Source organism: Eimeria tenella, genomic scaffold (assembly GCF_000499545.2).
Source record: "Eimeria tenella Houghton genomic scaffold, Eth_scaff35, whole genome shotgun sequence".
Lineage (NCBI taxonomy): Eukaryota > Apicomplexa > Conoidasida > Eucoccidiorida > Eimeriidae > Eimeria > Eimeria tenella.
This window is the reverse complement of record NW_013543232.1, coordinates 150,437-173,539: the sequence shown is the minus strand read 5'-3', so window position 1 is coordinate 173,539 and position 23,103 is coordinate 150,437. Positions and strand designations below refer to the sequence as shown.

General features: G+C 48.5%; 5 protein-coding genes across 5 annotated transcripts; 2 read left to right on the top strand and 3 right to left on the bottom strand.

Annotated features, from left to right (window-relative positions):
- Positions 1–911: 911 nt before the first annotated feature.
- Positions 912–4,439, top strand: ETH_00024060 (uncharacterized protein; the record flags this gene model as incomplete). The annotated part of the gene is made up of 5 exons (XM_013376476.1): positions 912–2,201; positions 2,812–3,063; positions 3,303–3,685; positions 3,898–3,978; positions 4,247–4,439. 5 exons carry the CDS (start codon positions 912–914, stop codon positions 4,437–4,439), a joined length of 2,199 nt encoding a protein of 732 aa, XP_013231930.1.
- An 824-nt stretch (positions 4,440–5,263) lies between these two features.
- Positions 5,264–6,448, bottom strand: ETH_00024055 (uncharacterized protein; the record flags this gene model as incomplete). The annotated part of the gene is made up of 1 exon (XM_013376475.1): positions 5,264–6,448. One exon carries the CDS (start codon positions 6,446–6,448, stop codon positions 5,264–5,266), a length of 1,185 nt encoding a protein of 394 aa, XP_013231929.1.
- Positions 6,449–14,980: 8,532 nt separating this feature from the next.
- ETH_00024050 (acylglycerol lipase, putative) lies at positions 14,981–17,507 on the bottom strand (the record flags this gene model as incomplete). Its single annotated transcript, XM_013376474.1, has 4 exons — positions 14,981–15,052; positions 15,440–15,720; positions 15,927–16,403; positions 16,586–17,507. The coding sequence occupies 4 exons, from the start codon at positions 17,505–17,507 to the stop codon at positions 14,981–14,983; spliced, it is 1,752 nt and encodes a 583-aa protein (XP_013231928.1).
- A 3,055-nt stretch (positions 17,508–20,562) lies between these two features.
- ETH_00024045 (uncharacterized protein) lies at positions 20,563–21,096 on the top strand (the record flags this gene model as incomplete). Its single annotated transcript, XM_013376473.1, has 1 exon — positions 20,563–21,096. One exon carries the CDS (start codon positions 20,563–20,565, stop codon positions 21,094–21,096), a length of 534 nt encoding a protein of 177 aa, XP_013231927.1.
- Positions 21,097–22,104: 1,008 nt separating this feature from the next.
- Positions 22,105–22,874, bottom strand: ETH_00024040 (uncharacterized protein; the record flags this gene model as incomplete). The annotated part of the gene is made up of 2 exons (XM_013376472.1): positions 22,105–22,219; positions 22,330–22,874. 2 exons carry the CDS (start codon positions 22,872–22,874, stop codon positions 22,105–22,107), a joined length of 660 nt encoding a protein of 219 aa, XP_013231926.1.
- Positions 22,875–23,103: the final 229 nt, after the last annotated feature.

Here is a 23,103-nt window from a genome sequence, read left to right as displayed (position 1 = left end):
ACTATTCCAAGCATTGTGCTCCCACTCATTTCATCATGCAGTCGCCTTGCATTCCAGTTCAATACAGGCTGCCTGAAGCTGCGTTTGTGCGCAGGCGTAGAAGCAGGGCGGAGAAAGCTGCTTGGTGCTTTTTACAGTGATGTTTCCAAAGAAACAACTGTAGCCCAAAGAGCATCCTCGCGTCAGGCTCTTCGAGCCAACGCGGCTGTAGAGCCGGATACAAACATTATGAAAAGCTCCGATCTAGGACCATTCGGAAGGCGCTTTGTTGCAAATCCTATGCAGTGAAACGGCTCGTGAGTGAATGAAACCCAAGAAACAGCGGTATGCTGCGAGTTTTCAGTGCAGAGCGTCCACATGCACGCGTGTGCATATCTATTGAGAACAGATTCTTATTGTTAAGCGAGTTCACCTTTCATTTGAGTGCTTGAATAGAAGTACAAGCCAATGAAACATGGCCTTTTCCATCACTTTGAGCGACGCAAGAAAGAGGGGCCCCCGAGTGAACATTGCATGCAGGACTAGAGCAGCCCCTGCTGGCAGATCATCTTCATTTTAATCTAGGCCCATATGCAAGTTTAACGTTTGCAGAAAGCAAAACTAATTATTCAGTAATAAACGAGGCAATTTCGTCTATTTCACCCGTATTGTCCCCCACTAGCGGGAGTGGCTTGCTTGGAGAGCAAGACACCAACTAACTACTATGGCTTGACACGACAAGGAGGAAACGAAAAAATAAACAGACATCTCCACGAACAGTTTGCTATACTAAAGCCATATTGTTTCAAGGTACAATGGAAAAAATAAGCGGTCAACCGCAATCATCACCCCCGGATTTCGGCTAGGGTGGCTCTGTGTAATTTGTTGAATATCCTCTGGCAGTTCACGTCTTCTCCCCTCTCGCTACCGCCATGCCGTTTTGTGTGTTGATTTTTTCTTTCCTTCTGACTTACACTTTTATGATTCCGCTACCTGTTTCTCCCACTTCCGTCGATCAGCTGCGCCATTCCCGTATCGGTGCCCGATCCGTTGTATTCCACGCTGCGTGTATACCCGAAAACAACCAGCCCAAGGGGTCCAACCTTATTCAAAGCACGAAAGCCCATCAGGTGTTTTCGTTCCTAACTCTTCACAAAGGGTCAGCGGCCCTCCAATGTCGAAAGATCGGTGGGCGCACACCCGGGGCATCAACCCAACGATGCACTGACGGGTTCACCTCTTCGTGGTTCATTACTTCCCATGAGACGCCTCCGCGTGAAACAGTTGCAACAGCGGTAGCAGCAGCAGCGGCAGCAGCAGCTGCTTCTGCTGGACCGCCCCGACCAAATGTTGCAGAATCAGTAGCACCAGAAGCAGCAGCAGCAGGGGGAACCGTGCCATTCAGTGCCGGTCTGCCGGATATTGTGTTGCCCCCAACAAGTTCTGTTGCCCCCTTGATTGACCTGGAGCTCTGCTCCGACAGTTTCTTGTCATTGCTGGGCCCCAACCTCCAACATCAGCAGCAGCAGCACTGGCAGCAGCAGCAAGAGCAGGGTTTGTCTCGAGCAGCTCCTCCTGGAGGCGCGATAAGCTTCTTCGACGACCGGGAACAGATGCACCCCGCCCTCTCTGGCGCTTCTGATGATGCCTATTTCATTGCCCTTCACGGGCCGTTGCTGCTCTCCCACACTGAGACTGCATACACAGCGCTGAGCGCAGCCAAGAGGTTCCTCGAGTACAAGCGCGTGCAAAAGAGGCGCATGCAGCAGCAGCAGGAGGAACATCAGAAACAGCAGCAGCAGCAGGATGTGACGGAGTATTTACATGAGCTGCTGCAGCAGGAGCGATTTGACCAGGCCCCCTACTGGTTCCGGGAGCGGGTTGGTTACATGCTGAAATTTTGTGACCCTCCGTCTTACGGGTGGTTGGTGGCCCAAGCTCTGCAGTGTCTGTACAGCGTATCTGCAGCGGAGCAGCAGCTGGGGTGTACACTGGACCAGTACGCGGTGGCGCGTGAGGCCTCGTACATCCGCAAAGCCGCAGCAATGGACCCTGCGCAGCGTGCGCTGCAGCTGACCAGTGGTCAGCCGCGATCCCTCAAGGACAGCCTCAAGTTCAAAAGAGGCTTTCCTGTTTTCCCATGGGCTGTCTGTACCCACAGAAACGAAACTAGGAGGTTCATTGAAGATACACTAAAAACAACAGAGGAACGGCTGACACAGGTGGGAAATCTAGTGTTGGGATGCTGCTGCTGGCTGTGCTCTCACTGCCCTTGTTGGTATTGCTACTGTTATGGCTGCTGCTTTCATTTTGCTGTTGAGTTTGTTATCGTTGTACTGTGCCTGTTGCTATTTTGCATCAGCGCTGTTGTAAGTGAAGCAGACGAAAATGCTAGTGCTACAATTTTGTATTCAAAATGCTGTTCTGTTTGGCGCGGCTGCTGTTGTCGCAGTTGTCACAGAGTCTTGAATTGGAATTCGAATATTTCAAACTTTAGTCGAATGTGGCTTTAATGAATAGGAAGAGAAAGTCGCTCGCATTTTTATTTCTCATGTGCGGGGGTCCAGGAAGCAAAGCGTATTTTAATTTTCATGGTTCTCATCGGTTATTTTTTCCTGCGGCCTTCATGAGGCGCTTGTGTTTTCTTATGTTAATTTGTTGTACTGCTCCTGTGCAGCCGCACTTGAGGTGTAAGTATTCAGCGTTTCCTCCTGTAAAGGCCAGTGCCTCAGCCAATCAACTCTAGTCAACATTAATCAACAGTAATCTCTTTCCTTTTAAGCTTATTTTTGCGCATTTTATCCCCAATGTCATTTCTTGTTTCTGTCTCAGCACTTCTTTGCTGCTCGGAGATCATCTCAAGGTTCTTGGCTAACCTCTGCCCGCTTCCGCTTGCCTTTGGATGAAATATATGCAATAGACAACGCACAGCAGCAGCGGGTCCAGGGTCAAAAAGAAGAACACACCGCAGATTTAAAGGAACAGCAAGCCGAAGACGAAGAGCAAATGGAAGAGGCTGACAGGCTGCTGCTGTTTGAGGGCATCAACTCAGCCGCCGTCAAAAGCATAGACGCAATAAGCGGGGTGGGTGTCTGTATGTGTGTATTGGGCTGCTCTGTTTGCTTTTCAAATTTTTGTTGGTGATGCGTCTAAACCAGTAGTTGCTGCTCGGCCTAGCTTCACTACCCTTTGCTACTCCACTCATTCCCTGTTTTTGTCCGGTTGTTCTTGTTTGCCTTCCTTGTCCGCTTTTATCGCTGTATTTCTCTGCCATGCAATCAGGGAAGTAGGCTTCTGAGCCATATATTTGTTTTCCGTTTCAGAGTTGGCAGCGTCCAGTGTACATCCTCTCTCCACTTGAGCGGGCACGCTACGTTCGCGATCTTTTATTTTCTTTTGGGGTGTCTGCTGAGGCTTTAAGACGCATCCATATACTTGGGACCGATGGATTTCTAATGGGCTTCGAGGACGACATCAGGGAGGCGCCGCCAGATGTACATACAGCTCAGATTGAGCCAGCAGAGACAGAATCACGCACAGAAACAGCAGGTGCTGCTGCTGCTATAGACGAAAGCAGGAAGCTAATGCGCATGGTCAGGGGGGCGGTTCAACTATTTGAATATCATAAATCCTTGGGACTTAATGGGGTTCCTCATTTCATTGACGGGAATATCCGCACGCTAGAACATGCTGTGAACTGCCCCAGGTAAGCTTCGCTCTTGCTACTGCAACTGACGTTGCTGGCTCTTGGTTGCGCTTGGCTCCTGCTGTTAGGGTTGTGCTACTGTAACTCCTGCGGGCGTTATCGTGGCTACTTCTGCTGCTATATGGGTTGCTGCTTCGGCTGTAGTTGATCCTACTGCTGCTAAATTGTTGCTGCTGCTGTTGTGGTGGGTGTCGCTGCGTGTGTCTGTTCAGCATGCACCAGTGGCGTCTATACTTCTGCGATTGGGGCTTTTCAACTTTTGAAGATAAATTAAAAGCGATGATATACGACAGGTAAATGCTAAAAAGTACTGCCCGTTCCCCCCATGAGTTCAAATAGGGCAGCACTCCAAGCAGCCTCACTGTGTTAAATGAGCAGAACAAGTATAACCTGGACGAAAACTAGTGGATAGAAAGCAAGGAGGGCCAGAAGCAACAATAAACACGAAATAACTCTTAAGAGTTGCGCCGTCTAGGTACTACAGCGAGTGGTGGGCGCGCCAGTTAACAACATTATTTATTATTTGCCATTGCAACTGGTTGCTTGTCGTTACTGATTCAGGGTAAAGTTCCTGCCGCTGATGTCGTCTCTGACTCGTTTACTAATTACTCCTTCTTTCCTCACGTGTCGCTTTTGGGCGCTAGGCTCCACCACAGCACCAGCAGAAAAGCTTGAGGAGGGCAGAATGGCTAGGTGGCTCAGGCATACGGGGGCCCTCAAGACAGACCTTGTGCATCCCGAATCCAGGGTTTAGCGTTTACAAGGTGCAGTTTGAAGCTAGGGTGGAGGCTTTTGGATCAAGGGTCTAACAGGCAGTTGCGGCTCCTTGTTACCCTCTTACTTTGAAACAAAGAAGTCATTTGGAACCCAACGGCAAACTCTAAATCCGCAATGCTATACCTTTTCTTAGTTAAGCTAGTGTGCATTTGACTCAACGGGCCCCCTGGGATGTTGGTGAAAATGCTACAATACGTAAACAATTATTGCGCGCCTCAAAATGTTGCATCTGCGTACTTTTGCGCCCACTTGTATAAATATGTATTCATGGCCACTCATGTGTATTTGTAAATACAAATTTGCATGTACACAAATGACTGTAGAGAGAAGTGCAAGTCAATGTGCACAAGCACGTGATATGCACTATGCACAGAGTGTATGCATAAATCGTTATACTTGCGTTTCTATGTGTGTGCTCTACTGAATATGTGGTGAATCTATAGCTCTTGACAAAATATACAGACAGTCATGTTTCCATAAGTGGCTGTGAGCTACGTGTAAACATGTGCGTGCGTAGATACGTTTCTGCTTGACGCACTGCACACTAGCGGTGCTGAACACAAGTAACTTAAGTGACTGCGGAAATGAAGTCAAAGGCAAAAAAAAGGGAAGAATGGAGCAGTTGAAAAATAAACGAAAAAGGCAAACGGGGCTTCTGCCCAGTCCGCGACCCACGAATGAACGGCGCAACATTTGCTCTATTCTGTTTGTTTTACGGTCTGTAGGATCCTACTGTATTAAGTGCAGTACTTTCCGCTCTTCATCCCTATTTGCTGCGCTTTGCATTCTCGGCGCTTCCCCTCAGGCTTTCGCCTGCTCGTGGGCAAATGATGCCGCGGGCGTGTATGAAATCGGCCTTATGCCGTACCTGGCTGCCCACTCTTCTCGCTGCCTCTCTACTTCTTCTTCAGAAATAAATCCCATATTAATGGCGTCCCCCAAGAGCTCGTCTGGTATGAAGCGGATATAGGGCCCGCTGGGTGTATTAACAATCATCTTGATCTGTGCTGGCGGCAAAGGTGAAGCAGCTTCTGTCTCGCTTTCCGAGTTGTCGCCCAGAATGCAGGGCATAGCCTTCTCGCTGAGCTCAGTAATATCATTTAAAACGTTGCACACGCACTGTTCGGAAGCAGGGGGCTCAGATCCATACAGATCTCCGTCTCTTGACTCAGTTGCTGCCGTGCGGTTGCCTCCCATGTTAAGTGAACTGAGGCTCTGGTACCCCCGGCTGATGCTCTTCTTAACAGAAGCAAACGTCTCTTGCACCTTGGAGGTAAACGTGCGGGGCGAGGGAGGAGCTGACGGCTCGCCCGCAGAATCTGCTGCAGCAGGAGCGGAGGCACCGTCTTGCTGCTCCTCTTCTCGCTGCTGCTGTTCCACCTTCTGCTGCTCGGTTGACGCTGCAGCAGCTGCGTCATCAAGCTGCTTGTCCCGGGTCTCACGTTGGTCCCGCACATCTTCGCGCTGCTCTGGTTGCTGCTGCTGCTGTTCATCCTGCTGCTCTTGTGGCTGCTCCTGTTCTTGCTTCTGCTGCTGTTCCTCAAACTGCTGGTGCTGTTGCTGTAGCGTAACGCGTCTGCTGAGGGCCTCCGCATCTGTCATTCCTGCACAGGAGGTGGCAGTGGAGTCGTGTCTTGTCGGTGGTGCATTTCCGTGGATCAGAACGACACCAACAATATCGGGAGTTTGTTTTGTCTCAATTGCTGAGTCTTCATTTGATTCTGCAGCTGCCGCTTCTTCTATTGCTGCCACTGCAGCTGCCACTGCTGCTGCTGGTGTTTCGGGAAGTGCTGGCTCTGCCTCTTGGGTATTTCTCTCGTTTAGGCTGCCAGACGAGACTCTGGCCTCCTCTATTTCTGCTGCTGCCGCTTCCGTCTCCGCTGCTTCCTTCACGGGTTCCACTCGGGATGCCGCCGTGGGCTCGATATCGACCGCCTTATTGCGGCGGGCTGGGCTGCGGCCTTTGTTTTTGCTGCACAGCCCCATGGTGCATGCAATGAAGAGGAGTGACGAGCTCCGGGGCACAAAAGAAGCAAAGTGAGCGAGCAGCAGCAGCTGCTCGGCGAACCAACTGCCGCGGAAACGAGAACGGATGGTGGAAAACTGGGGAAAAGGAAAAAAAGAGCATACCAGCCTTGGCTTCAGACTGAATTGCACTTTAGTGAAGTAAACCGGTGGAACAAATGTGGAAAACCAACAAGGGAAACAAACCCCAACACGCACTTGCGATGGTGATCCGGTGGCTACGGCTGGCGGCGGCTGCCAAAGGACTCGCCAGACGGCCGAATTCGCCTCGAATGCCTGGAAAGGGCTTCAATTTAAAAAATTCCGCTCATGCAGAAGAAAAATAATGAATTAGTTGCATCAGTGTACACCTGATACGCTCAAAAGAAGGAGCTCTTTCCGCTGCACATACTCACTTCATGCTGCCGCCTCAAGTCGTTAACGCTTGGGGCAAGTGGAGGGAAACGGTCTTACGGACCACAAAATGCCGCTGGTCATCAAAATATGTTTCGATCGTATTTAACGATCACTTTGATCTACAAAAACCTGAAAAGTAGCTCTACGGACCCGAATATTAGCCTTAGTTTCACCAGCCTTTGAAGAATCGACTTTTTAGGGGTGGCCTGTGGACTGGCGGACGACTGTCACGCTGGGCTCACGTGCAAACCGCAACGTTTTTATTTGCTTCACCGCACTTAAATCAATGCTTTTCACTCAAACTAATTTATTTTAATGAATTGGTTATAAATAATTGCTTCCTAAAAGCTTTGGGCTAACATCTACAGCTTTCCGTCGTCCGTTCCACCTGGGTTTCCATTATTTTTTGCCAAAAGTTGCCATGGTCATTATCACGCTCTCCTCTAGAGCCTCATCCAGACCCGAGAGCTTGGACTTTATAGCATCAGCGGTCAATTCTGAGGCCCGAATTCTGATCCGTAAACTGGAAGCTACAAACTTTCAAAGTTAAGCACCTGAGCCCCTAGCGCACACGTATTGCCACTGGCAACCGTCAGTGGTTTCGACTGAAGTAACGGGCTGTGGTCAAGAGAGTTTAAAGTTTAGCGTGCCTCAAAACTACCGGCAGCTCTGTCTCCCAGTCTGTGGAGGATGGACGAAAGCATACTTCATGAAATCCACAGCTGTGAGAACGCCCTAGGGCTTAGTGCAAAGGATATGGGGTTTGGAAATTACGGTTTGGGTATCAGAAGTTACTGCTGTAGGCTCTGAGGAGAGTCACTGGAGCCCTTCGAAAAAAGCGTGCTGCCTTCTGACCTAATGGCACCCATCCTATTTGAATCCGAGACAAAAATTGATGTTTTATGCATACTAATAAAACAACATGCATGCCAGATATACGATCCTGTGGCAAAGATGAGTATCAAACATGAATCAAACCTCAAGAAAACGTAACACGAGGGTCCAGCTCCCACGGAAGAGGGTGGACGTCGAATTTACTTGAAGCTAGATGTCTCTCCACCTGTGCCTTCAGGTGGCTAGATGCCTGCGGCTCAGTATGAACGTGGAATAAGACCAATGCGGTGGCTCCAGTAAACGAATATACGCTGGGTAGCTTACGTGTTCAAACACACTATTTGCGGTACCTTTGGCTCCAGCAAACGAATATACGCTGGGTATATTACGCATTCAAACACATTATTTGCGCCATCTTTGAAATTTTATCTGCATACATTACGTTTCTGTATGCGTTACAGACAAAATACACAAATTTCAGGCCTATATCTCTTTGTATGAAAGCTCATATGCGTGTGTAGGCATATGCATTTTAATATCCTTTTCTTTATAATATTTGGGCGAAAGTGCGACGAGTGTTCCCTACTTAGAACATGAAACATAGCAGGATCATACGAAAGGACGATTCAGCAATGACTATATAGCTATCCTCCTATTTAATTCAATGTAGCTATTGACACTAAACTCATTTTGCATCAGTTGAACTGTCGTTAATTTAAGTGGCTCGGGAAGCTCGTGACCGTTTTGGATTTGTTCTTAAACGTTGCTTCGATTATAGGTGTGTTTTAGCAGCTACAATTACGCCCATTATTATACATATACCTGAGCTGCTCGCTTAATCGTGTGTATGCACCTCATTCAGGATTTGTCTACCTGGCAGGACCACCCGGGACACTGCGTCGGTCAGCATTTCTTCCTAGTCGAAATCCCCCAATAAATAATTACACTTAGCTCAAAACACAGTTTTAATGAAAATTAAGGCTACTGGAGAAGATGAAGCCACTTCAAATTGAATGAAATAGATGATGCAGGGAAAGGAGTATATATGAGGCTGCACACTGGTGGAAGGACACGTAACCCACTGAAATATTTCCAATTTCTCTCAGAAGCAGTTTTTAAGAGCTTTATAATTTTGCATTTTGTAATGTATTTTTTTCAACGTTGGCCGATCTTTTCCTCCGTTAGTTTCAGTCGGTGACCGTGGATTGGGCACTGCACGGCTGGCTGTTGCGTTGCAGCCAATTTTGGTACATGTTTTTCGCCTTATACGCTGAAATACAAAAGCCGAAAGTTTAGATTAATCAATATAAATTTGCAATTGTATAACCACGTTGATTCATGCATTCCATCAGACCTCACTTGAGTGTGCATACACCATATCCCGAACGGTCACTTCTAGGGAGCGGCTTTACTGAATGAACTATTAATTTCATTTTCTTCAAACTTTCTTTTTTATTTTTGCCTTTATTCTATTCATATTATTTAGTATTTTAGAGGGAGAGAGTAAGAGTCGACTTTGTTCTGATCTGGGAGATGCGCTGCTATTTTTCTGCTGTGCTACTCATGCAATCCACAAAAGCGCAGAACAAGAACCGCTTATTTGACGATTAAATAAAAATACTGAGTACATATAATAAGAGAGCAAAACACGGACAGAGGAAGTAACTAAGGGAGAGGGCAACGAACACGGGATCCAAATCCCAGATACACGCCCAGCAAAACACGGCAGAAAAAAACAAAAAACTAAAATTGAGAAGCGGACAAGCGCGAATAAAAGAAACAGAAAGAAACAGAGATAGACTCTAATAAAAAAAGCGAGATTAGAGTAGAATAAATACCAGTAATAGTTTGTTCATCAGCATAGCAGATGAAAGCAGACAGAGCTGTCTCTGTCTGCTTTCAGACGAGGCTGAAGGCAAATAAAATAAAGAGAAAAGACAGTCAGTAAGGGACAAGAATTGAAGTTAGCCAAAAACAGTCCAATATCCTACAATGGAACAAGCAGCAGGAGATGGGACCATACGCTTGCGAACAGAGAATCAGCAAGCAACTGCAGCAGCAGAAACAGCAGCAACGGGAACTGTGGCAACAGCAACAGAAGTTGGTGAAACAGTAGGGGCTGCCGCAATAGCGTCCACGTCAGCCACAGGAATAACAGCGCAAGCAGCAACACCTGCTGCGGTACCATGCACAGCAGCACCACCCGTAGCGTGCCTAACGGCACCAGCAGCAGTATGCGAAGCAGCACCAGCGACAGCATCAGCAGCAGCAGCAGCAACAACGGACCTATCTAGAGCAGCGCTCGATTGGTTTAGGGCCTGCATAAGCAAGGGAGAATTACCACAAGGGCAGGAAAGAAATACTAGCTGTGTCCCCTTTGCTGTGCCTCACACAATTCCTTCCACGTCCTCTAACCTATACCTACCTTCTGCTGCTGCTGCTTTTGCTCCTACTACTGCTGTTGTTGCTCCTGCTGCTCCTACCGAGGAGGGAGCTTTGTCTCAAGTATTTGTTGAGGAGCGAAACTATCTAGACGCAGCAGCAGCCGCGCCAAGTATGACAATACCAACAACAGTAGCAGCGCCGCCGCCCCCGCTAGTAGCAGCAGCAGCACCTACAGCCGATTCGCCAGCAACTGGCGCAGCCTTGAACTTCAACGAATTAGTATTTTACTTGAAATTTCTACCAGCCAAAAACAAAGAGAAAGCAAAGGCCCTTCTCTCCGGAGAGATAAACGCTTATCCCCCTTGTCCGTAACAGGTTGATCGATTAAATAACTAAGCGAATTCTAACCAACTAATCACTGGGCAAATTACTAGATTTGTTTCGCATCTGGCTTGCCTCCAAATCATCTCATCTAACTCAGGGAATGGTAAAAGTTTCTAGTTTCGCCACTCATCAAGCCTTTCTGAAGGGGCAATCGATAGAATAACTAATTATTTGATTAACGAATCGGAAAAAAGCAAGCTAAATGCCTCGGGGTGTTTTTCTGCCATGTAATTTCCAGGGCACAGAACGATAAACGACCAGGCAAAGAGACAAGTGCACTCCCCATCGAGCAGGCCACCTATTTAGCAAATTTTTTCCCTTCGTTCATTTGTTTTGTGTCTCAGTTGGCCCCCTGATAACATCAGTGTGGCGCGTGCAGCTGGGGGAGAGCGGTCGCGGGGATTTAAAAAAAGAGATAAGCGAGCAACTGAATATGAACCCGAAGTTAAAAAACAAGACAAACAGCATTTCGAAGCTGAAAACAGCAACGGTGGAGCAGCTAGTTGTCATTTCGGAGATTGTGGGGGTGCTTAAGAAGGCAAGCTCCTGCTCTTATTTTGTTCGGTTTGCCTCTCGAATTCTCCCTTTTCATTGCTCCGCTTTTCCATTCAGTTGGCGTTCAGTTACTTGCTTGGCTTGCGTTCTTGTTCATTTCACGTCTGTGCGCTCCTTGGTAGCTTCCCCTCTCTTGTTTGGCTGCCATTTTTGTTTCACGTGTGTGCTTTTTCGCTTTGGGTTTCTTTCCTATGTGTAGTTTCCGCGGCAAGCTTTGCCGATTCGTTTGCTGATTTGCTTTTAACGTATTTTTTGTTTTGCCTATTTGTCTTCATTATTGTCTTCCGTGGGCTGGGATATTAACTCGGTTGGCTTCACCGCGTGGTATTTCCGCCTGGCAGATTATCTGTTAGTTTTCGCTGAACATTTAAAATTTAACTATGTTAATTTTCCCAATAAAAATACACATATTGATGTTTAACTAGCTCGTTTGCCGTTTTAGTGCTTTCTAGGGTGTGGTGAATACTCATTTGGACTGGATCATGGCCTGCCTCTTCATTTGTCCTTTGGCCACTCCATTTGCATACTTCGCCATTTGCTTTTGTTGAGCTTGTCTTTTTCTGTTGTTCATATGTTTGTTCTCCCGATCAGTCAAACAAACAGATACAGAAGCAGAAACGATTACACATAAATAGGTCTGCAGCTAGTAAATAATGGAAAGTAAACAGATGCATTCCTGCTGATTATAATACTCATTCGACAACGCGCAACACGATTAACAAACCAGACAACTGCTAAACAGATTTATAGGCAGCTAAATCAAGAACAAACGGTTCGTCTTTGCTCTTATGCAGACACTGCAAATCGCCTACCAGTATGAGGTCGAGCGCAGCTGTGTCCCCCGTTTCGTTTGTCAGAAAAAAGTGAATAAATACAGAGCAGCTTCTTTGAGTCGTTTTCCTTCTGTCTCATCACTGGACCAACACAACGAAGGGAGTAAACAAAAGGAGCACGTTGTAAAAATAGGGCAAAGTACCATTACTGAAACGCATACAATTACGCAAGGCACCAGCTGCCACAAGTCCGTCGGAACCCCCTCGCCTTTCTCGCCCAGCAGACAACGCGTAGCCAAAAGGAGAAACACAGCAGCAGTAGCAGCAGCAGCAGCAGCAACTGCAGGGACAGTAGACATAACAGCCGCAGGTACAGCGGCCGAAGTTATCTACCCAGGAGAGGCCACAAGCGAACGCTTGATAAGCACAACAGACGTTTCACATAATCTACACAGCAGCTTGTATCTCTCACCAACAGCAACAACAACATCATCAGAAACAGGTGGAGCTGCTACTGCTGTTGCAGCAACGATGACACCAACACCGGGAGTGGTAGCAGCAGCTGCTGCACCACCACCAATAACGCCAGCAGCGGCAGAGGTAGCAGCGACAACAGCAGCAGCAGCACCTAAGTCAACTGCTGCTGTCGCGGACAGCGGTGATCTGTGTTGGATGATATCTGATTTGACTTCTTCCTGGACCCGCCCGGACTGCTTTACCTCGTGCGATAGTATTTTCGGGAGAGAAGGCGAAACCCACATGGGAACCAGTAGTAAAAGCTATTATGACTGCCTGGAGTCAAATGGAGTGGCTGGAAGCCTCCATACAGGCGTGTTGTACACCTCAAGAAGTGACGACAGTGGCAACTCAGGCTTTTCTGATGACTTTTACAATTTTGGCTCCTCTTCGTTTGGTTCTAGATTGACACAGGGAGTTGGGGGGGAACATACACCTAAGGACAAGCGGAGCAGTAGCGTTTGGTCTTCCTCCGAAGTGGCAAACGAAGAAAACAGAGAAGAATACAAATGCACGCAGCAAGTTCTAAATAATTCACGCGACAGAAGCCAATCCATCCTCTGTTGCGGGCTGCCGACAGGACCAACAACCAGAAAACGCAAGATATGCGATGACAGTAAATGCAATTTAAAAATTAGGATGATCAACCGCACAGTCATTAAAACTATGGAGCGAAATAGTAGCAAATGGAACAAGTGAATGATGGACTGTCGAGAACATGAATGCAAAATATCCAATAAAGCGAGCTTAGGACAAAAGTTAGCAGTCTATGACATTTAAACAGCTTGCGCCCATAAGCACTGAAGTAGGACGACAATGAATCCATCAACTGATAAAAGTAGAGAACAGTGAAGTGCCAACCAAGTCTTGCTAAAAAACGAGCAAATGAAAAACAGCATGCAAGCTTCGCTCAATTGATAACATCCTGCTTTTCGCAGAAACGTCCAGGGCAAGTTCTTCGTCGAGGTTCGGTGAGAAGTAAGTCCACTCGTTGCTACACTTGGTGTGCACACAGCTCAACGCATGCAAGCAGCTACTGCCTAGCACCAGAGTGCGCAGAAGCAGTAAAAATAGTGGAAGAAACAGCAACAACAGCAGCAGTAACATCAACTGGACCACCGCCACCAGCAGCACAGCAGAAGTCGCCGTCGGACTCAACAACCGCAACAGCAGCAGTAGCAGCAAGGCTACCAGTTATCGTGCAATCACCACCACCATAAGCACCACAGGCAGCGGCAGCAGCGCATGTATATCTGCTATGTATATGTATATTTGTGTTAATTCTATTAGAGCACCTCAGGGAAAAGCCGACGAGTTAAGTTCATGTCTCATCGAAGTTATGCAACAAAATAAAAGGCTGAGGACGGAAATCAAGCAGTGTCAGCAGAGAGCCCACGCGTTCGCCACTGGGCTTTTGGCACAATTCAAAAAGGTGAAGTTCACTTGATTCGCCAGCAGCGATACCTCGAACTGAGGATCCTAGGCCCTAATGCGGCAGCTGAAAGGCTTTCCATGCAGATCTAAGAAGTGCAAGTGGGTGTTATGCGTTCGTCTGGAGTGCCTGTTTGTTTTTATGGTGGAATATCAAGCTGCAGCTGCTGCAAAAAGCACCGCGACGCGCATGAAAAGATACGTATACACTATGCCAGCAAACACTGCCAATATTTTAGTATTTGTTTTATTTCAGGTCATGGTTGAGTTAGCTGCAGTGCTCAAAGCCAGCATGGAGGTGAATCAAATCAACACCTCCAAGTGCGACCACACCCTCTACAACCAACTCTAAAACCTGAACACTATGTCAAGTCTGACGACCTAAGATTTGTACTCCACTTCTTCTCCTTGCGCCTCAGATGAACAGCAGCATCCTTTCCAAGTGAGGAGAGTGCAACGAAAAAGTGCAGCAAAAAGGGACATACACTGGAAGGAAAAAGTTAATGAAATTAAAAAGAAACAAGAGAAGCATCGGCTATAGTATTGTCGTCGCAGCAGACTGCTGCGGTGTCTGAACACCACATGCTCCAATTGCAGGCACAATCCTAAGACTATATTCTCTTTACTTGAATTTACTGAAATCGCAAGTGAGGATGATCCTACAACGGATGAGGGTATGTGGATGCAGACGATATGTCTAGGCACTCCATTTCCCAGGAAAAGAAGACGCCGCAGACCAGACTGCAATACGGTTGCTCTTACCATAATGTATAAACTCTAGTACTTTACCAACAGCAACAGCTGCAGCAGCTGCAGCACGCCACTTGGTTTATTCCCAATTGGCGTTGCTACCGTCTAAACCAGTCTAAGGTTCATGGAAACAGCACGCATTCCTGCAATATGAGTATGCACGCAGTAGGATGCGTACAGATATGTATATATAAATGTTCTTGTTTATGCACATACATACGCATATATTAAATACATCTACATGTATTCCTATCAGTATCAATGCAGACAAGTACATTTATACACATACGCTACAATGCAAATACCTACCTAAAATCTAAATAATACTTATACATAATGTATATATAAATATTTAAATCTATCTTTATGCATATATACACATGCTTCTATGTGCAATCAGGTAAGTGGGCGGTTGCAGTGTCGCCCGACACTTTCGCCGAGCCTTCCTCGAATTCTCTTCCTTGCAGCTTTAGGAAGCTGCCAGTTCTGCCGTTGCGCTTTTAGTAAGGGAGAAGAGCTTAGCATGCGGCGACAGGGGATGCTGAGTCAGCACAACCAAAACACAGGCTTAAGGAAGACGCGTTTTATACACAGGAACTTGCAGGCTTGCTGCTTATGAATAAAGGTATTAGGGTTGAGCTTTGTTCATCTATGGTCCGCTTTTCTTAAAGCGCGTTCATCGAAACTTTTGCCCAAAATAAGAAGCAAGTCTCAAACAGAGTTACTGGAACGCAACATCGATGGTGGTCAAGGGTTGTAGAAAAACATATTCATAGCATATGCAGATGCATGAAAACGCCAGTTATGAACACAGAAACGCAAAAGTGTACGTGCAAGTTGATCCGCATACGGACAGGCACACTTTCCTCTACTTCCCGTTTCAGTTAGCGCTAGAGAGGCAGTGCGAAGCGTGAAGAATTTATCTCACAACTTTGCCCCCGAGCGTCTTGACCATCCAAGCGGTGACGAGGTCTATAAGTCTGTCTGCGCCTGACTGTTTGGGAATGTAGTGGCTCCAGCCGCATAGGTACAGCAGGTCGAGTTTGACTGGGCTTTCGTACAGTTTAAGGGGAGCGTGGAAGTCCACAGTCTGGTCGTGGGTGCCCTGAAGACACAGCAATTTTAGCTGTGGTGGAAACCCACGCAAAATGCGGGGCAGCTTCCGAGACGCATCGAACAGAGCCGCTCCCATCCGTGACTTTGTCCGGCCTAAGAATTAGGAGAGCAGCAAGGTTGATTGATACTAATGACTTAAAATCATTAATAAGAAGTGGTGACAAGAAAGCTTATTTTCATGCGTTTGCGTGCGGGGTTGTGAGTACTACTTCCTCCGGTCTCTGCTTCACTTCCTGCTGCGGGCGTTGCGCAATGTGCGCGTACACCACAGCTGCGGCGTTGGAATTTTCCAACCTCACCTGAGTACGTAAACGGATCCTTGTCATACCACCAGCCCAGAAACGGGCAGTCTCCGCTGTTTTCTGCCCTTGAGAATCTCAAATTTGGGAGCCAGCAAGAGATAAGAGATCGATTGATCATGAGCATCAGCTTAGTTTTCCAGTCGAGCTTGATCTTGATGAGTGGGGCCAAAAGTACGGCTTGAGTGACTCTACTCTTTATAGCCAGCAGTTTTTCGCAGGCGTATATGCGCCCCAAGCACTGAATTACAACATTGCCTCCCATAGAGTAACCCACCAAAACAATGGGCACATCTTCGGGCAGCTGGGGATCCCCGCAAACCGTCTCCGACAGAAACTGGATTCCGTCGTCTACCAAATAATCGAACTTTGAAACGTTGCACCTCCATTGCCGCCAGCCCTCAGAGCGGCCGTGGGATTGGTGGTCCATTGCGTAAACATTCATCCCCAGCTGGTAGAAGGCCTCTATCCAGCTGCCTGCAGGCGAGCACGTAAGCAGACAATAATGAAACAATGCACGTAACAGTAGGCTGACACATTTCCAGTAAAGCAAATGGGTGGGTACACGATGGGAGAGATGAAGCAAGGAGTATACGACCAATGACAGCGCTCGTACACCACGTACATCTTGCCGGCTCACTGAAGGTTCTGAACCTTACCATGAAATTTGGGCACCCAATTCTCTTCTTCTTGTGTAGCGTCCTCTAACTTGTCTCCTTCTGGCGGCTGGTGCCTTAGGAAATCAAACAGTGCATAAGACGTGTAGGAGTGAAACAGCACCACAGCTGCTTTGGGGGCCTTCCTAGTTTGTCGCCAAGCATATGTAGCAAGCCTCAGGCCCTGGCCGTTGCAGAAGCTGTCCGCAGCAAAGCCAGGGCCTAAGTCTGAAAGTGTCATGTGTGGGAAAGCCTGCAGCCAGCCCGCCATGTCCACGTGACACTGGTAGCTTGAGGTCCTATTCAACTTCCGACTGCGTGGCCGTTCGTAGGGTATGCGCACATCCACACTGCTGCGTTTCGCTGCTGCTTCACCTGCTGCTGCATCTGCTGCTGCTGCTGCGGCTGCTGCTGCTAACGGCGCGCCCGCGGTAGCGCCTTCCATTGCGCCCTCAGCAGCGCTTCTTGCTGCTCCAGCAGCGGCGTTTTCTGCTGCTATTTCAGCGGCAGCCTCTGCTGCTGCTGCGGCGGCATCTGCTCTCACCTCCTCTGATGTATCTGTGGTTGTTCCCGCTGGCTCGTCTGCTGCTACGTCGGCCGCTGCTGCTGCACCAGCAGCTGCTCCTTCTGCTGCCCCTGTTGCTGCTGCATCTGCCGCTGCTGCTGCTGCTCCCTTTGCCGCTCCAGAAGCCGCTCCTTCTGCTGCTTTATCTGCTGCTGCAGCCGCTGCTGCTGCTGCCGTGGCTGCAGCTGCTGAGGAGCCGCTCGCCAGCTGGCGGCCTTCCGTCGTCTCACTGCTCTTTGTCAGGGTTTGTTGCACTGGAGAATTTGGGCCATCGAGGGAGAAATTTTCAGCGTTTTTTTCCTGCTTTGCTTGGGCAGAGGATGCGGCGTTTGCCTCAGGTGTGTTCGCTACCTGTGCCATTTTCGGAAACGGTGCGGGCTCTGTTCATCCGGCAGACTATTCATAATTATCTTCCAACGCATTTCGCCTCCACATTTTCATGGATAGTTGAAATTTACTTCAATTCGTGAATGGTCATCTTCAGTCAAGGCAGGCGAGCTGAAACGGTGCTTTGCTGGCGACTGTGAAGAGCGCAATCGAAGTTGGAGAAAAGACCCGTTGCGGCCACGTTGAGTACTAGATGCTACTAGTATAACTGTTTGATAAGTTACGTCAATTATCTTTTGTCATCTTGTATTTACTTCAAAGTTGGCTACCGCTGGTAATTTAGTGCAACGTTTTCTGTGTTCGTCCTTGCAGTGTCGTGAGTTGAGCAGCGCAGTACAACCTTCCGTCATCAGTGTTTTTACTGCTCAAGAAGTACTTTTCTCCTCATCCCCTGAACTCTTCTGTACAGGAGAAATATCCAACTTTTTGAGTTTCTTAACATCCAAAATTTTCCAACAAAACGGCAAGTGGCTGAGAATGAACGAAAAAAAACTGCTGAGGCAGCAGAAGCGGAGTGGACCACATAAATCGACCAGTTTTCCGGACCCCTGTTGCTCCTTTGCTATTTAAATAGTAGTACCAACCTGTAAAAGACACTACAGACCTGCATGTTGTGCGGGGGAACGAAAAGGCAAACGATGATTGGTTATTCGAGACAATATACTACCAAGGCACGAACCTTATTACTGTGGGATTTAGCAGACGTTGGAATTTTGAGCCACGGGATATGCACCAGAGTCTGTCGTTCCCTTTTATGGTTGCTTGAGAGCTTGTGGCAAAGGGTTGAGGCCTTTGTCTTCAGGGTTCCACGCCGTACTTGTAGTGGCTGAACGCTACTAAACAGTGGCTCAGTTGCACAGAACTGCAGGGCATGGCCTAGAGTGAACCTTTTATCTCTTGAGTTTTATGACTCACATCTCATGTTTCAAATGACTCCCAACCGTATTTGTAACGCCCGAATCCTGTGAAGGAGTGGCTCAGGCACACCGCAGTTGCCGCTTCCTGCTGCCGTGGAGGTGCGTTGGACTACTTGAGAAAGAACGACTAAACAGAAATAAAAAGTGTATTCAGATTAACTTGAAGAATGTGCATTGTCGAGCTTTCGAGCGAATGGGTTAATGCATAGGGCCACGGCTGTTGCCGGCTATACAAATTACTGGAGTGCCGCTATGGGGGCATACATTTCTGTTTTCGAGTACATACGCGCATAGTAACAAATTTGTATGTACTATAGGCCTTCACAATGCATATACATATTAGATATAGGCAGCATGCATATTAACTAATCGATACGTTTTATACATGTGACTGAAGCAGGCCAGCGAAGCTGACGATGACACAAGCAATGGCTTTTGAGGTGCGCGGACAGTGCAGTCTACATTTACTATCTTTCTGAGACTTTTTGGCCGAAACCTGAACTGCATTGCTGATCTGGAGAAAGGAGCGCATGTGCAGTAGCTGTAGCAACGCTGTCATAGGACTGGCAGCTCTAAAACAAGTGGTAGTAGTCTCACTAAAGAGCCCCTAAACCCTAAACCTTAAACCCTAAACCTGCTTATTTGTTTGTGAAGTATGTTTGTCCGTATTAACTAGTTAATACCTACTGCATGGTTTCGTATTACATGTAAACGTTTGATGTGGGTTAGGGCGCAGAACAATGAATCCGCGTGTCTTCAGCGTATATGTGTGTTTGTTTTTGTGAAAGTGTGCACAGCATGTGTAGATACACAAGGTTTAGCTGTACTACTAACATATTCGAACACAAATTTTATCAAATATGTGCTACTACACGATTGAGCGATTTCCCAGACGAACTACTTTCGCTGTTTAGTGTTGTTGTGCTGCTCTGCCTCTATCTGCTGTGTTTTGCAAATTTTGTGGTTCCTTTGTGTTCTAGTCCCTAGAGATATGAACACAAGTTTTCAACACAGAGGCTTGAAGTACGCTACTATATGCACGTTTCAGAAGGTGGAATAAGTCAGAAGCCATCAGCAATTAAGCGTAAATATTTGCGTAAAACATGTTAGGTGTCTGTTTAAGCGCGACAGTAGGGAGACTCCAGAGAAGAAACGCTTAATGTCTCTGCCATTGTTTCTTGCGTGCGTTTTCACGCACTGGCACCTGGGGTGCCTGTAGCCCTCTATACCCCAGCAAAATGCATGTAATTTTCAAAGCCTCTATTCTAGCTCTGCTTTTGTACTAGCGCTACATTGTTGGAAAAGAATCAAGATGCCACTCTTTTTGGACGCACCCCTGTTGGAAGCAGCCTTCGTCAGAAGGGTAATAGCCTTTGCTTACCCTGCATATATCGGTTGCCTGCAAACTAGTTTAGAGTTGTTTGTTCTACCTTCTTAAGCTGCCACATATTTATGAATGTGGCAGTCCGCAGAGGGCAGCAATGAGGCCGCACAGTAGCAGCAGCAGTGAATGCGGCTCAATGGTACAGCTAATGAACTACAAATAAGATTAATTAAATGCAATACAGCAACTTATTTTATTTCATGCAAGTGTATAAAGATGCTGCCTCGTCACTTCAAGTCTGTCTCCCTCCCCTCTACTGTCTCAAGTCTGTTCAGCAGACCACGAAGGGACCCACCGCTCAAGCGCAGCGAATAGTGCGTCTTTTTGCACTAATTTCCCCCGTAATATGTTTAGCTAAATCTTTTCCCGGGCACCCTGATTCGGAAAATTTGGTTTCTCTCTTGTGGCGGCCGTTGTGACGGCGCTGTTGTCTGAAGCCCCTAGTCGGCTGGACAGCTTGGATGCGCGGGAAGTTCATGGGCCAGATATCGCAGCAGGTCAGAAGAGCAGCGCTTCGTGATTCGATTTCAAAAACAACGGGAGCGGTAGAACGAACACCGGCAGCAGCAGCCGCGTCTACGGCTACTGCTACAGAACTAGAAGCAAAACCTGCAAGTGCAGCAGCATAAGCTTCCGCAACACCCAAAACCGGAGCACCGAAAGTAGCAACACTGGTAGCCGCAGAATCAGCAGGAGGGGGAGCAGTAAAGACAAGAGCAGCTGCAGCATGATCCTGTTCTGGTTAGTTGTCAGTCAAAACGGAACACAGAAGCTGTGTCGCTGGTACGCCCCGTACACAGAGGAGGAGCAGACGTGGGTGCTGCTACAGGTGAAGCAACAGCTGCTACTTCCCCGCCCAGAAGCAGCAGACAGCAGCAACGGTGGTGCTCGGGAGGGTTCGAGGGAGAATGAAACATCACGCGTCTTAATGTTCGCCCCTCTCCACAGCAGCAGGGGAAGCAACAGCAGCAGCAGCCGGGCAGTGTTCAGACAGCATGGCCCTTTGTATTGCATTGCCGGCATAAACGCTGAAGAGACGCCACTTGTCATTGGGGAACTGATAGACTTGTGGGTGGGAGTGCTGCAGCAGTTGCTGGGGGTCCCTGCTGCTGCCGGGGGTGCCGTGCTCGAGACGCAGCTGTCGCTGCACATAGAGCCTGCGCTGTTGCTGCTAGACACCATGCTGCAGCAGGGGTATCTCGTGTGTACTGACACCGAAACGCTGCTAGCTAGGGTGCGGGAGCTGATGAAGCAGGACTGACCTTCGCTGTCCCCTTGGTTCACTTGTGCCCATATTTCGAACGCGCAGCAGTGCAACAGCACTTGTGCAGCGTCTTCTGTATGCAACGATGGTGTGCGTTACAGGTGTACAGATATTGGGTGTGCAACCACAAGCGCCCGAGAGAGCGCACCAAGGATAGAACAGCTAAATTTCGGACCCACCATATATACGGTTGATTGAAATAAGCATTTGAATAAAAGCTACGTCCCTGTGGACTGGATATACGTTGCTTGGCAGGTAGACCGAAAAGTGCAGAAAAGCTGTCACAGGGGAAACGACTACACACTACATCAACGAGAAGCAAACTCCCCCCACAAATATGACCACTGAATGCACGTCCTCATGATACCAATTCAACATGAGGAGTTGAAAAGGAAATTAACGATAGGCGGGTAAACGGCTCAAGTTCTGCTGCGCCGGTGGCGGCAGCGGCAGCAACACAGAAGAGACTGCGCTCTATCTGAACGCAGCTGCAGCAGGCCACTGCCGCCGCCACAGTGGCCTTGTGCAAACGGCAGCGGCAGTCTGTAACGAATGTGCACTTCAGTCTGGAGGTGTTCCGGAGCTGCTCAGAATAATAGTAATACGAGGACCGCGCTGGAACGGCACCTGCTCGTGTAACTGCCCCTACATCTCACCTGCTTGAACATGCGGTATAAGCAGCACGTCCATCTCCAAAATAAGGAAAACGACGCACTGCACTATACACTGGGTGGTGCTTCCGCTGCCACTTCGGGTGCTGTCTCTGGGAATACAGTACACACTGCTGCAGCCGATACTCCTGCTGTAGGCACCGCTTCTGCATCTAGCAGCACCTGTAGCTACATTTACTGCAACAGCTGAAGAAGTATTCGTCTGGCGCTGTGTAGCACACGCATTGACTACCGCTATGCTGATTTTCCTAAGCCTCATGCTGCAGCAACTGATTGCGCCTGCAGCCACATTTGCTGCAACGAAGTATGAAAGCCCCTGCAGCTCCTGCCATCGTCAGCTTTTGCACACGAAGCTGGTGCTGCTGCCGTTGCTGCTGCTGGCCTCTGCAGAGGGGCCCGCAAGGCCTCTTTCTTTCGCCGTCAGCACCCGCAGTCGGCTCACTAGCCGCCTGGGTATAGCAAAAACAGAGCAGGAGACGTAGCCCTCGTTCAAGCCAGCCCTTCCTATTGCCTTTGCACACCCAGCAACTAACACCTGCTGCCAATGAACTGCGCTTACCTGTATACACTGAAATGTATGTAAAGCTCTGCAGCAACAACAATGAGAGCCATCAGCGCCGAAAGGTCGCGCAGTGTGGAAATCCAGCTGCCTCGCCTCTTGCCATTCGCTTTTGCACCGAGCAACCCCCCGATACTGCTGCTGCCATTGCTGGTTGGAAGCATGAGCCTAGGGTCGCCGCTTGCCTCTAGCCAGGCCTTGTGCATGCGACTGAGCGTTTGACGTTTGGAGGCCCCGAATGTTCGGGTGTACATCCATCTACACATTTGCAAAATGAGCGCGGCGGGAACCACTGATTGCGCCACATGACTCAATTCACCACCCCACTGCAACAGCTGCGATCCCAGCAACCGCACTCCTTCCAGCACAGCCACTGCTTCTCCCAGCAGCCGCACCGAGTCCCTCACACATGTCTGCACACTCGGCCCACTCTGGGGATCATGTGACGTCTGCTGGGCCGTGCTGTTGAAGCCGTGGGGTTGCGTGTAGGCCAAAGACGGCGGCGGGTAATATCCGCCATGGCTGCCGCAGCCGCTAGGCTGCATCGAATCGACTGCTGAGAAGGCCTCCAAGTCTAAGTTCTCACTCCTGGGGGCTCGGCGGGAAGGAATTTACAGATAGCAGCAGTAGCTGCAACGCGCTCTCCGGATCAGACAGAATACGGCAAAAAACTGCTCTTCAACGGTACTGATGCTCTGCGGGCTCGTGTAAGAGAATATTGGAATAGGGTTTGGCCGCTGTTGCTGGATGGGGAAGCGACAGTGCACCGCCATA